Source organism: Phaseolus vulgaris, chromosome 4, assembly GCF_000499845.2.
Source record: "Phaseolus vulgaris cultivar G19833 chromosome 4, P. vulgaris v2.0, whole genome shotgun sequence".
NCBI lineage: Eukaryota > Viridiplantae > Streptophyta > Magnoliopsida > Fabales > Fabaceae > Phaseolus > Phaseolus vulgaris.
The window spans coordinates 42,671,201-42,686,169 of NC_023756.2; the positions used below are offsets into that span (position 1 = coordinate 42,671,201).

The 14,969-nt window shown below is 31.6% G+C and overlaps 3 protein-coding genes across 3 annotated transcripts; all 3 read right to left on the reverse strand.

The window, feature by feature from the left end:
* Positions 1-262: 262 nt before the first annotated feature.
* LOC137838864 (kunitz-type trypsin inhibitor-like 1 protein) lies at positions 263-865 on the reverse strand. The gene has a single exon (XM_068648077.1). It carries the CDS (start codon positions 863-865, stop codon positions 263-265), a length of 603 nt encoding a protein of 200 aa, XP_068504178.1.
* Positions 866-5,300: 4,435 nt separating this feature from the next.
* Positions 5,301-6,027, reverse strand: LOC137836522 (kunitz-type trypsin inhibitor-like 2 protein). The gene has a single exon (XM_068645193.1). The coding sequence runs from the start codon at positions 6,021-6,023 to the stop codon at positions 5,412-5,414; it is 612 nt and encodes a 203-aa protein (XP_068501294.1). The 5' UTR covers positions 6,024-6,027; the 3' UTR covers positions 5,301-5,411.
* A 3,090-nt stretch (positions 6,028-9,117) lies between these two features.
* LOC137838865 (kunitz-type trypsin inhibitor-like 2 protein) lies at positions 9,118-9,780 on the reverse strand. Its single transcript, XM_068648078.1, has one exon. It carries the CDS (start codon positions 9,778-9,780, stop codon positions 9,118-9,120), a length of 663 nt encoding a protein of 220 aa, XP_068504179.1.
* Between the last annotated feature and the right edge of the window lie 5,189 nt (positions 9,781-14,969).

A 14,969-nucleotide genomic window follows, 5' to 3' on the forward strand; every position in this document is an offset into this window, starting at 1 on the left:
CGGATTAATATTAGAGTGATGATCTGAAAATAGTGAAAAATATATATTTAACAACCCAATAAATTAATATTTTAATAATTTTTAATTAAAAATATTATTATATTATTAGAATGGGTATATTGTTTATTTTTTGGATGTCAAATAAATATTTTCCTTTAGTATTATTAATAATAGTTTCATACACCATTATATTATAATTTACTCTATTGTTATATTATGAAGGTTTAATACAATTTGTGGAATCCCTCAGCTGCATTAACTATCATATATGATTAAACGAAACCTGAAAGGGTTTATTGGTTAAGACGAGACGCCTTCCTTTAACATCATCATGCCTCCCAATGTTATAACAAGTGGTGGTGGTGGTGGTGGCACAGAACACAAGCTTGTAACCCTCATCAAATTTCTCAATCTTAAACGTTCCACTCATTATCTTCTTCCCTGGATGGTCTTCAGCACCACCAATACCCACCCATGCCTCAGGGAAATCATCAGAAACCACCACCCACTTGGAGGATGAAGCACACAGAGGCTCATCTGCAAATGCAATATCTAAAGGTTGGCCTGTGAAGATGGCATCTGAGCTTGTTCCTCGTGTGCTGAATTTCACTGCCTGCCCTCGATCAGACTCATCAGTCGTTTGTAGAACAGTAGCATCGCATGTTGAGTTGCCAGCTTTACCTACTGCTACTCCACCACCTGTTGGACCAGAAAAAAATGGCAAAATGTAGTATTTGGCAGCAGAAGAAACGGGCCTTCCTTGTGAGTCTACCACTTTTGCAGAAACATCTGAGAAGGCTAATGGGAGGTTGGTGGTGAAGGCAAAGAGGAAGAAGGAAAGGGTGAGTGATACTGCAACCTTCATGATGTTTATGTTTTCCTGGTTTAGGTTTATGTAAAATGATGTTTATGTTTTGCTGGTTTAGGTTTATGTTTGTGTTGCTGGTTCAACCTCCTTTTATAAAGATTCTCTTAGGGTTGCATATGAAGCATATTTTTTTTCAAATCTGTTGGTTCAAGGATCCACATAAGGTCTGTTACTTTTGATTCATAGCTTTTCAAAGGTGTTTCCAAATTATATCATCTTGTATTAATGTAGATGTAGATTTCACCTTATTCATGTAATTAGTGAGTCTTAATGTATCTTTTGATAACTTACAATATTACTATTATTAGTCAAAGTTTCATGTAATTTTTGCCTCATTTGCACCTATTTTGTTTTGTTATTACCTTTAATAAGTAACCACTTTTGTGGTGTTATTACTGTTATGTTTCATTGAGTTTAAGATGTTTTATCGGTTGAGTTTTATTAATAAATTGTCTATCGTGAAATTCAACTTGTTAAATGTAATGTTTTTTTTTATCCTTAAAGAATAAATTGAATTAAAATAACATTTAAAGGATGATAATTGTAATGTGATACTGTAGATATGTTGTATTACGAACTAATTAATTGGTAAATTGAGAATATCTTTTTTTAAATTTAAATTTCATACGTGGATTTATTTGACTATATTAGAAGTAACTGATTGATATTTGACTTTCAAAATATATTTAATAAAAGACATTAATGATCCTTAAGGCTATGTTTTCTGAGTGTGTTAATCAAAATTGAAGAGTGGCAATTTGCTTATACTTATTTAAATGAAAATATTAGAAAAGAAAGTGATAGGTTAACACCACCAACATTATATTTAATTTATTTTTTAATTAAAAATATTATTAGTTTCCCAATAACCATTAAGCATATATATCCAACCATGGATGAAATTTTCATGAAGGGAATTAAGTACCAGTCTTCTGGATAAAACCATAATAGCAGCAATGAGGCATAAAACTGTGATCTAGTTAAGGATTACAAAGACGAATGAATTGTATGTAGCAAAGCAATTAACAAGTTTATAAATGTAGAATAGTTATGCAAGCAGTGAGCATGAAAAAGGTACTACTTATGCAGACTTTTTATTGTTAATGTAGGATTATACTTATATTAGTGTGTCATCATCATTCTCCCTATTACTTAGTATTTAATCTCTGAAAAAATATCAGTTAAATTGTACTTATTCTTTGCACCTTTCTTTGTACAAACAGAAGGATGGCATTGGGTGCAGCACCTAAAAAAAAATAAAAAGTGATGGTTCATATGTAGCCAGCCTGTTAACCCTCCACTGTCAAGAGCCGGAGGTTATTGCTGTGTAAACCAGCCTCAGGGCTCCAGTCTGAACAATGGAGAACCTAAGCGAGGCTCAAATTCCATTTTACCCCTTCCATTCTGTCTTAAACCAATGGCCACTTCCATTCTATCTTAGACCAATGGAAATGGAACCTAAGCCTTTTTGCTCAAATTCCATATAAGGGCGGGCAGCGTAAGCACCCTCCATTCTGGATCAATGGAATCTTAATCTTAAGCCATTTTGCTCAAATTCCATCATAATTGCAGAGGCAGCCTTATATATGCTTAAAACAGGCGGCTTCACACACCTCAACCTCCAGTTTAGGATCAAAGATCAGACTCCTGGCATAGGAGTGGGCAGGCCAAACAAACATAGTGCCTTGTTCCATCACCGTTTGCCCTCACATGAGTTACAAGCTAGCGCTACTGAGCTCGGCAAATTCATTAGTGGATTAGCTGTTTATAAAGAATGAATTTTATATTAAACTAGTCTATGTGGGACGTCGTATTCCTTTCATGACCATAAGTTGTACTCAATTACTGGCCCGCTGATTATTTCACAAACAAAAACTACGTACTTTGGATACTGCCACTCTCTGCACAAACAATTAATTACTCATTGTAGGTTATACTTATATATTACTGTGTCATCATCATTCTCCCTATTACTCAGTGTTCTTACCCAAAACAAGTTCCGAGATCGGTGAGGATTGCGTGTTTTTCGGGGTCAAGCCTTTAGTTGGTTCTCAGGGACAAGGGCAGATTCACTTGCAAAAATTTTTTTGAGGTAGGAGCAAAAAGATAATATTTTTTTCTTTTTATGAGTTTAAGAGTATGAGATAATGAATCTATAGTGGATCAAATGGGGTTTTAGGTAGACAGGTTCTGTAACCGCTATTTATTCCTAGAACAATATTTTTTTTTTAAGCTTCATTGATTAGACCGTTTTTTCTTAATTGTAATGAATAAAGACTCGGGTACGAATTTGGATACTCATCTCGAACTAACGTCATGCCCGATCTCCAATCAGGTAGGTACACTAAGTATTTAATCTCTTCAAAAAAATAACAGTCAAGTTATACTTATAATTTTTTGCACCTTTATTTGTACAAACAGAAGGATGCTATTGGGTGCAGGAACTATTCAAATGTGCAATGCAGGACAAGTTGTGGACAATAAAGCATAATTTCTTAAAATAGACTTTGGTTATACTATATGATTTATAGAAGGTTAAAGTCAAAGAAGATAAAAATGCATGAATCTGATTTTTGCAAGAGAATAAGAACATGGGAAATTGAAAGTTTATTGGGCTGACTTAAACTTGTTATGGGCAAATTCAGAGCATATTTTGCAGATCAATGGATGGTTGTTTGCTGTTGATGACTTTTGATAAACTAATTAAAAACACATTTGTTCTCGACCGGTTGGGCGTAAAGATTTTTGAAATTGTTTTTCTACTCTTTTGGTTGGCCAGTCGGATTGCACTTCAATTCCTCTTGGAAGCTCCTTCCTCTCCTTTACTCGTTTCACCTTTCAGTCTTCTTGTAACTCAAACTCGGATGGTACCTGCAGAAGACACTCTGACGTTCAAGTCAATTTTAGTATTTGACACTCGATAATCTGAGTGTATGATGACGTACATGGTTCTTGAAATATGTGTTATTTATATTATTTTAGTGGGTCTTTCTTATTGGGTTAGATTAGAGAGTTTGGATCGTGTTTAGAAGTGTAGTATCTAACTCTTGATTGTTGATTTAAGCGTAATTGAATTTGTGGTGTCGGTTGACCTATTGATGGAGTCGAGACATTATATCGGTCGACCTGCTGATGGAGCCGAAACATGGCATTGGTCGACCTAATGGAGTCGAGACATGAGATTAATCGATCCATTGATAAAGCTGAAACTGATCGTGCGACTCTCAAATATCTATATCTAGTACCTTATTAATTACTACGTACATAATACATGTATTTATCACAATAATTTCACTTTGGTAGTTACTAATATCCTTTAATTTCAAAACAAACATTATTAAAGAAAACATGTCCGTAGATTTTTTAGGTAAGTCAAATTTCACTGAGTTAATTATAATAGTTTGTCAAGTGTATGTATTTCATTTTTGGGTATTAAAGAAAATTTTTTCCTATAAAATAGTGTTATGAAATTAGAAGAAAGAGAGGTGGTAAAGATCTTTTCACAGCTTTTCCCTTACTTTTGACTACAAATGCACATAGAGATATTTGAATGTTGCAATTTGTCTCAGTATTTGACATTTCAATTTTACATGCATAGTGCATTCAAGCAATAATTTCAAGCAACTTTATGTCACAAAGAACCAATAATTACCAATTAATTTGCGATTCTATCAATGAAATTGAAATTTGAAGAATATCAATTTATGGACTTTGATTTCAAATAAATGTTTGGAATAATTCCACAAAGAATTGAGTGCATGATGGACTATGCACCCTATCCACTCCATTTAATTTTTATTTATTTTGTCGATCCACACATTAATATTAAAATATACTAGTTTTAAATAAGCGAATCGCTCCATTATTGTCAACGAGGCAGAGATATATTTAAATAAAATTATATGAATGCAATTTAATTAAAATTGATTTAAAAAATTCTTAATTTTAATCATCCTTGATAGTTTTTCATACTTTAAGAAAATACCAAATAAACTATATAAAAAAACAAATTGTTTAGGTGATAAAAATAAAAAGTAATATAATGTGATAAAGATCAAATATATTATAATTATACATATTAAATTTTCATACAATTTAACCTTCACTCCTTATTTTCATACTAATGTGATTTGCAATTAATTATTTAAATATATTAAATTTTTTTTAAAAAATCATTATTTTCAATTTATAAAAAGTAAGTTTAAAATTAATATTTTTTAATTTTACCTACAAATATTATCTACAAATATTCATCAACAAATATTATCTATGAATCTATCCGTTTATATACAAAATTAAATTCACAGGTGTTACGTACAGATTTAAACTAGTAGGTAATTATTTATGTATTTAAATTTGTAGATAATTATAATAATATTAATATTTTTAGTATTAATATTATTGTGAATATTATTAATAATAAAAGCAATCATGATAATAATATTATTAATGTTATTGTTTCTATTAATAATAATACCTAAATCACCACTGAATCTGATTATATAAATTGAGTTCAATGCTAGTGTTTGAACAGTTTGCGATATCAGGTAGCACTAACAAATGCAATTTTGAAGGGAGCGTTATTGGTTAAGACGAGACGTTTTCCGGTCTCACCATCATCAAGTGTCCCAATGTCAGAACAAGTGGTGGCGCTCACACAGAACACAAACTTATAACCCTCATTGTACTTCTCAATCTTCAACGTTCCAGTTACGATCGCCGCTCCTGGATGGTCGCTGCCACCACCAATACCTACCCATTTCTGACTGAAACCATCAGCCACCACCACCCACTTAGAGGACGAAGCACACGAAGGCTTCAAATCAAGTGCAACATCTAATGGTGTTCCTGTGAAGACGCCACCTGACCCTGCTCCTTGGGCGCCGAGTTTCACTGCCAGACCGCGGTGGCCGTCGTAGTAATCTTGTAGAATTGTAACTTGGCATTTTGAGTTGCCAGTTTGAGCAAGAAATAGTCCACCACCACCTGTTGCACCACCATTAACTTGTGAGATGTAGTATTTTCCTGCACCGGAAATGGGTCTTCCTTGTGTGTCTGTCACTTTTTCTGGAGCACCTGAGAAGGCTGATGGGAAGTTGGTGGTGAAGGCTAAGAGGAGGAAGCAGAGGCTCAGTGATGATAGTGCAGACTCCATGGTTATGTCAGGAATGTGTTTGTGTTTTGTTGGTTCAATCTTCTTTTATAGCGGTTTTATGGAAACTATTTATGGCATTAATTGTATTGTTATGGAAATGTTTATCTAACTATTTTGGAATTTGGATTTTTAAAAAGATTTTGGTCTTATCTTTAATTTTTAAAATATATTAATTTTGATATTTTAAAATATAAAAAAAAATAAATACATATTAAAATCACATTAAAAAAATTAAATAAAAATTAATTTTAATAAAATAATAATAATTAATTACTATATTATATTAATTAAGTTTTTTTTTCTATCATCTGTATCACTAAATTGGATGTCATTTTTTTAAATTAAAAAGTACTAGTATATTAAATAATTTCTATTATTAATAAAAATTTATAAATTAATATTATCTACAAAAATTTTAGTCAGTTAGTAATATTAATTATTTTATACTAGCGAGAACAACGTGTATGTGTATCTGCATTTTTTATTTCTTTAGTATTTTTTTATTTTTCAAAAATAATTAGTTAAAGAGTAGTGGAGAGAGAAAGTGGGGAGTAGGTACTTATATAGGAGAGAGAAAGTAGAAAGTAGGACATGTGGATTATGTGTAGTGGAGAATCATAAAATCTGTTTCTTAAATCAATTTTAATAAAAAAATATCAGTTTAAATTAGAAAAGTAACGTATCAAATCTCCACTCTCCTACTAACCTGTGTATCCGCATTTTTTATTTCTTTACCATTTCTCTTAATAACATTAAAATGAGAAGGTAAAGAGTAATTAATTTTTTTATTTAATAGGGAAGAAGATTTTTAAAACATAAAAGTAACTAATCAATCTCTCCACTCTCTCCATTATCTCCACTCTCCAGTCAAATAATAATAATAATAAATAAAATAAATTTTAAAATTAAAAAAATATTTTATTAATTTTTGAAATTATAAAATGTCCAAATAACCAAAATAAATTAATACAATAAATTATTAAGTAAAGATAAAATAGAAAAACAAATTAAGAGCAGTTAAGAGGAAAATAAGAAATGACACAATGACCATAATATAATAATAAAATTAAATATTAATATAAGGATAAAATAGGAAAAAAAATTAAGAACAGTTAAGAGGAAAATCCCTTTTATATATAGGTATAGATTATAAATTAATCACTAGCCTTCGTGCAAGCAAGTGAGAAACAAGTAAAATAGAACCGCGGCTAGAATGAGGAAGCTTAATAATTGGTTAAAAATTTTGTAATTAATATTGAATATTAATTTAAAAATTAATTTTTTTTATTAAAATAGAGATTAGTATACATATCAATAATTTATTAAAATAGTATCTAACTTAATTAATATAATAATTAATTATTATTTTTTATTTAATAATTTTTGTGTAAGTGTATTTTAATGATAAAGGAGATAAATAATACCAAAATTTAAAAACTTTATACTTAATTTTTTACTTTATTTATTTGTCTAATATATACTAAAATTGTTTGGTAGGTGCCTTAATGAATTTGTTTGAGAATACAAATTGATGAGTTATTGCTTATTGTATCACTTTTAATTTAATAATATATATCGGTAAAAATAACTGATTCAGTTTATTTTATTTAAATTTTTAAAAATGATACTGTAGATAAAATTTATTTTTGTTATTAATAAATTTTGAAAAAACGTATTCATTACTAATTATATTAATAAATGCATTAATAAATACGTTTCCCTTAATTCAAATTTTTAAGACGTTAGTTCAATTAATAAATGCATTAATAAATAATATTTCTTATGCATTACTTTATATCGATTACATTTTATTTTTTAAAATTAATTTTTTTAAAGGGTTCGAGTATTTTAGTATTCCCAATTTATTGATTTTTTTTCTGATTAAAAAAATTGGTTAAGAAAATATTTAAATTGACTAATTAATATTCGCATTGTGATATTTTTTTTCGTCTTTTATTCCTAAAGTAGCCATTCTTTTAATTTTAATACAAGTAATATACTTATTAATTAAGATAAAGGTTATTTCAGTAAATAAAATAAAATTGAAAGACAATATAATTTTCGTATTATTGATTTATACAAAACCTTAAACAGCACGAATCTAAAGATAGAAAAAAAATATTTTTCTTTGACTAAATAATATTTTTTATTAAATATCAATTAATTTAGAAAAAAATACTTAATTATTATATTAATTAAATTAAAAATTATTTTATAAATTAAAAAATATTAATATCTAAAGTAGTTTCTATTGTAAATACAAATTTATAAATAATTTATAAATTGATATATAATATTAAATAAAAGATTTTAACTACTAATTCTATTTTAAATTTGTCAATAATATAATTAAAAATTATTTTATAATATAAAATAATTAGTATTTAAAATTTAATAAGTAATATTACATACCAATTTATAAACTACTTTATAATTTTTTTATTATAATTATATATTAATAATTTTTTAATTTATAAAATAGTATCTAACTTAATTAATATAATAGTTAATTATTTTTTTTATCTCTAAATTAGTTTATGTTTCCTTACTTTTTTTTATATTTATAGTAGTTGAATTCAAATATTTGAGATATTAATTAGTTCCATTATAATGATAAATATAACAATTTAAATCAAATTATTGTTGTACAATTTAAATCAAATTATTGGTTGATTGGATGAGACATTATAGCATGGAGTTCGAGTATTGGAATAGAGTTAGTGAGCTAATCAACGGTCAATAATAAGTAATGTAAACACTATCCAAGTTTCCTAATCCGGTCAATGAGAAAGGTACACTGACAACCGAGTGCTGAATACTGAATACTACACTGACTATTGATTACTATTTTTAAAAAACATAAAAAAGAATTAATGATATTTAATGAGAAATTATTCATTAGTAAAAAATTAGTATAAGTATTAGTTTTTAAGAAGAAAAAAAAGACTTACATAAACAGGTTTTTCCACTTTGAAAGAACCAATCTATAGATCCAAATAACAAAAAGCATATTTTTATTAATTAAAAAAAAGTGGTTTAAGCAACTCCCATATCATACTCTAATGTCTAACACAAGTAAATGTTGATTATACATCTAGAACAAGGGTTTTGATGAGGTGGTAGCTTTATCAAATCCAGCTTCTAAGATGTAAGGAGAGCTTGTCTCATTCACCAAGATGAGACGCCTTCCATTTGCATCTTCAAGTCTGGCAAAGTTCAAACAAACGTTTCTGGCAGTGGGACAGAACATGAACTTGTAACCCTCAAGAAACGAGTATTTCTCAATCTTGAAAACTCCATCTACGATCTTCTTCCCTGGAAGGTCTGCAGCATCACCGATTCCCAGCCATTGTCCAGGGTACTTGCTGTCATAAACAACCACCCACTTGGAAGATGAAGCGCACGAAGGTTTATCCACAAACTCAATATCCAATGGTGTCCCTGTCCTGATCTTATCATCGGACTTTGTTGTTCCTCGTGTGGTGAACTTCACTTTCTGCCCACGGACAGCCTCGTAATAAACTTGCAGAACAATGAGAGGACATGTTATGTTGGTACCTAGGCCTGTTGTCAATCCACCACCTGTTGGACCACCGTTGAGTTGCGCCACGTAGTATTCTGCAGATGCAGAAACGGGGACACCGTTCTGGTCAAGGATCATCACAGGAGGATCCATGAAGGCAGATGCAAAGGTGGTAGAGATGGCAAAGAGGAGGAAAGGGAGAGTGAGTGGTAGTGATGATGATGATGACTTCATGGTTTCTGTGTTTGTGTTCTTGTTGCTTCGATCTTGTTTCATATATATAGAGGTTTCTTAGGGTTGCATGTGTGAACGTTTTGTTTCTCTCATGCTGTTACTCAAAGCTTTCATGATTGGTTTTTACCCTAATTATCATATGATTTTGTTCTATTTCTTTCTTAAGTTTTGTTTGATCATCAATGTTAATGAATACTTTTATTGAATTTAGTTTTTTTTCTTCTTTGAATTCAAATTGAAATAAATGTGTTTTTAAAGTGACTAAATTACTGAAGTAAATGTGTAACTCTCGGGAAGAAAAGTATCAGCATGATATCAGCTTACTTAAAAATGAGATCCATATTATATATATATATATATATATTCAATTTTTTATTATATTAAAATAGTTATGTATATAATTTTTAAGAATAACATTAAAAAATATAGGTGGTGATTATTTTAAATAAAAATGTTATTTTATTATTATAGAATAAAGATGGTTTAATTAGTTGTTTTAAAAAAGTAATTTTATTTTCACTAATACATTTATATGTACGTATTTACTTATGTAATGTGTAAATATTTTTTTATATGATTTTAGAAATAATTCTATTTCCTAGTTATTATTTTTATTTGAACTGAGGGGGGAAAGACACACTTTACATTTTTTTTAATGTTAAAAAAATAATATTAATAATGATAGTTAAATAAAAAGTAGTGTTTGGTTATAAATGAGTTGTAATATGTTAGACACTACTTCTAGTATTTGAAAAAAAAATTAAAATATAATTGATAGCAATATGATATGTGTACTAAAAATAAACTATTTTTATATTATTAAAGATAAAATAGAAATATGAGATGCATACTCTAAAATATATCCTTTTATATAGTTATTATTGTAATAAATGACATAAATTATATTTTTAATGTTACATTTGAATACTTTTAACGTTATATATTTGAGGAATTTAATAGTATAGTTTGGTTTTTTATTATAAATAGTATGAGATTTAATTAAAAAATATTTATTACATTTGAATGTTACATTTGTACTTAAAACAAATTAATGTTTGTACTTACTATTTTAGTTTTTAAAACAAAATAAATGTGTACTTACTATAAAAAAAAAATATTCTTCCATTTCTTATTGTTGTCATCAATCTGGTGGAATCACTTGAAAAAAGTGATGTTCTCAACTTCGTTAAGCATATACTAAAACTTTTGGATAGTCTATGTTCTAGAATCTAAGATCTTGACTAGTTTTACTATTTGAATTTGGAAATTTACTTTAAAGATAGACATTACAGGTAAGTAAAGCTATTAATGTTTTTTGTAAAAACTTAGAACAAATAATCTGGATGAAAAGGTGACGTGGTCACATTATTTGAGTTTTATCTGGAGTTCTGTGTTGTTGATCATGTTTGTAATATTTGAGATGTGATCTGTATAGTTTGATTAAATGGAATTTGTTGTTGGTTAAATAACGTATATGTTAAATTAATCTTAGATAAAAACATGTGTTGTTTTGCACTAGGTTGATTTCTTGCTATTTTTGCTCAAATGAAAATAACCATATAACTCATCCTCTTTCAGACTTGTTTTCACCGAAGAAAAAATATTTTCTCTCAAGCAAAAACAACATTGAAAATCAATTTTCTTTTGTCAAATTTTTGCTCAAGCTAAAAAAAACTTTTTTTTTCTTTTCTCTTTTTGTTCTCTTTTCTTCTTATCTTGGTAATGGATTGGATTGTATATGAATATTTATTTTAAAAGTGAAATGAATTGTATATTTAAATGAATTTTATATTTAATTAATTTTTTGTTTTTGTTTAAATAAGTTATATTGTATGACAATGCTTACTAAGATTGATGAAATTTGCATGATTTGTCATCACATATATGGGATATGTGAACTATTGTTTGATGATTTTTGTAAGTATTGATACTTATGTGGTAACAAATATAATCTTACTTTACTGATGATCTAAATTACATAATTAAGATATCAGGTGGTGGGGGTTTTTACATACCGTGATATGTATAGATGTCCGAACCTAGGTTATAATGAACTTACCATGATCTATGATTCTTGAGTTCGCTTGTAAATTTAATATTGGAATGACTCAAATGTTAGTCTTTAGTAGGACATACTCAATACAAGTATTTCAATAAGCTCATGTGAAATATCTTTGGTTGTTGTATTTTTTTTTTTTTTTTTTTGATCAGCAAAGAATTAAATAAATTAAAGGGGATACTTCAGGGGTATCCCAACCCTTATACAAACCACCAAATCTAGCCTACAAAAACTTTAGAAAAGCAGGGTAGAGAAAAAACACATAAGACCCTATAAAACAACTACCCAAGCATAAACTTCTATGTGAAAAAAAAGGGGGACACAACACGTATTAAAGAGCAGAAACATATGCCCACTTTCTCACCACAACAGCATGGAATACAATCCCACTTCTCCACAACCACCATACGGGGTCGACTCTTCTCATACCTTGGCACCTTGAACCATCCCGTATTTCATGAGATAGTCTCATCCTACCCCGGACATCACACCAAACCACCACCTTCAAACCATCAAGGACCAGCTGCTGCACTGCTGGTTTGGTATAGCTCCAAACTTCAATACAATTCTCTCCTTTCCAATTCACTCCTTCAAGACTTCCCTGCTTCGACACTTACCTCTTAAGATTTCACAGCTTTAAGTAGCACACAAGAATTGAAATCAGGTCCACGTACAAGCTCACTTTTCACGATAGAACCAAGGTTCAAACCAACAATTACTGAACCCAGCTTTGGCACCTCAGCAGCAAAAAATAACCAACACCGGCGACCACCGATTACACATATAGTGGACGTCGCTTCATCGATCGGCAGTCATGTTGACCTAAGGAGATCGCCGCTTCATCAACCGGCGATCATGTTGATCTTTGCATACCTCCGGCGACCACCGACCACGCACATGGAGATCGCCCGTTGATCGACCGACGATCATGTTGATGGAGATCGCCGGTTGATCGACCGGCGATCATGTTGTCCTTGTAAAACTTCAGCACCCTTCGACTACACACATATGGAGAACGCCGCTTCTTCGATCGACGATCATGTTGACAGAACGCCGCTTCATTAACCGGCGATCATGTTGGCCTTTGCATACCTTCGGCGACCACCGACTACGCACGCATGGAGATCGCCTTTTTCGATGACCACCGACTCCGCACACATGGAGATCGGCGTTTCATGTTGACCCTTGCAGACCTTCGACGACCACCGACTACGCCCGCGTGGAGATCGCCGGTTCATCGACCTTGTATAACTTCGGCGATCATGGCGGAATTTGCCTCATACAAACCACACCTTTCACCCCTTAGGAGTACTTCAGCATTAACCTCACCCTCATATAGATAATACATCCTTCCAGCTCTGATTTCGCAATTACTCTCCCACCGCCATCTTGTTACTTAAAGCTTCTGCAGCAGATCAGTGGATTTAGAATCCAGTCTGAAAAGGAATAATTAAAGGATTGACTCCTGTGTTTTAACCATTGCCACATCTTGAGTTGAGCCATCTGGAATATCTCTTCCACATCTACAACTCCTTGTTTGAACACATTGGAATTTCTATGTTCCCAAATACACCTCACAATAGTTGCCCATACTCCTTTCCACAGAAGATTTTGTTTACAGTTCAACTGTGACAGAGAGAAATTCTCAAAGTGAAACATCAGGTCATTGTGTTGTACAAACTGTACGCCTATCCATTTAAAGCACAGGGTCCACACCTTTTGGGCAAATTCGCATTCAAGGAAGATATGCTGGCAGGTTTCCTCCTTAGTATGACAGAATACACATAAAGTCGAGCTTAGCAACACCCCCCTCCTCCTCAGGTTCACTCTTGTTGGAAGTCTACCTAGGAGGGCCCTCCAAGCTGTGGTTATGACATTGGGTAGTGCTTTGGTCTTCCAAAGAGATATAAAGACCTCTTGTTGAGAATTCCTGGTCTGCTTGGTTAGGTACCTATACGCTGAATTGACAGAGAAGACTCTTGTATCTTCACCCCCCCACATCTGAACGTCTTTCCTTTCCCTAGACAAGCTTACCTGGGATATTTGGTGAGTAAGATCAGCTTCCAAAGGAACTTCCCACTCAAATCTGGCCCTCCTCTACCTTATTTTCCACTGCCAAGCTGAATCTTCCCACTCCCCAACCTCATTCACCCTTTGACCTTGATTTAACGATAGTGAGAACAACCTGGGATACAAAGATTTAAGACTACTGCTTCCAATCCACACATCCTCCCAAAATTTCACTTTTTCGCCCCCTCCTAGTCTCCATCTAAGCTGCTGCTGAAACCAACCTGCTCCTTCTCCTTCTTTACATACTTTCTGCAAGTCTTTCCACCACCATGTTTGCAGTTTCATTGGAGTTTGTTGGTTATCCTGATCCTGCCCATATTTTGAGATCAAGAGGTCCTTCCACATCCCTTTTTCTTCCGACACAAGACGCCATCTCCATTTAGCTAGGAGAGCATAATTGAACTTCTGGATATCTCTAATTCCCAAGCCTCCCTCCTCTTTTGTTTTACATACGTCTTCCCAGCTGACCCATGAGATCGGTCTCTTTTCCTTCCCCCACCCCCATAGAAACCTCCGCTGAATTCTGATTATACTTTGGTAGATGGAGTTTGGTGCTTTAAAGATGGAGAGGTAAAAAAGAGGAACCGCGGAGATGACTGATTTAATTAGACAAATTCTCCCTGCCAAGGATAGAAATCTTCCTTTCCACACACTGAGTCGAGCTTTTAACTTTGTTAGTACGGGCTCCCAGAATTTAGTCTTCCTTGGGTTTCCTCCCACTTCTACACCCAGATATTTAAACGGTATTCCCATCTGAGCACAATTTAGAGTCTTTGCATAGCTTAGCAAGGCATTACTTTCAACATTCACTCCTGCAATCTTGGACTTATGAAAATTAATTTTTAAGCCTGAGGCTAACTCAAAGCCCCTTAAGATCACCTTCATGGTTACCACATTACTGTGTGATTCTTCACATAAGAATAAAGTATCATCTGCGAATTGCAGGATACTTAGTTCTATCTTCTCTCTACCAAACTTAACTCCTGACAGCATATTAATCATATTTGCTTGCCTTACTAACCCAGCTAGCCCTTCAGCTACCACTAAAAAGAGAAAGGGG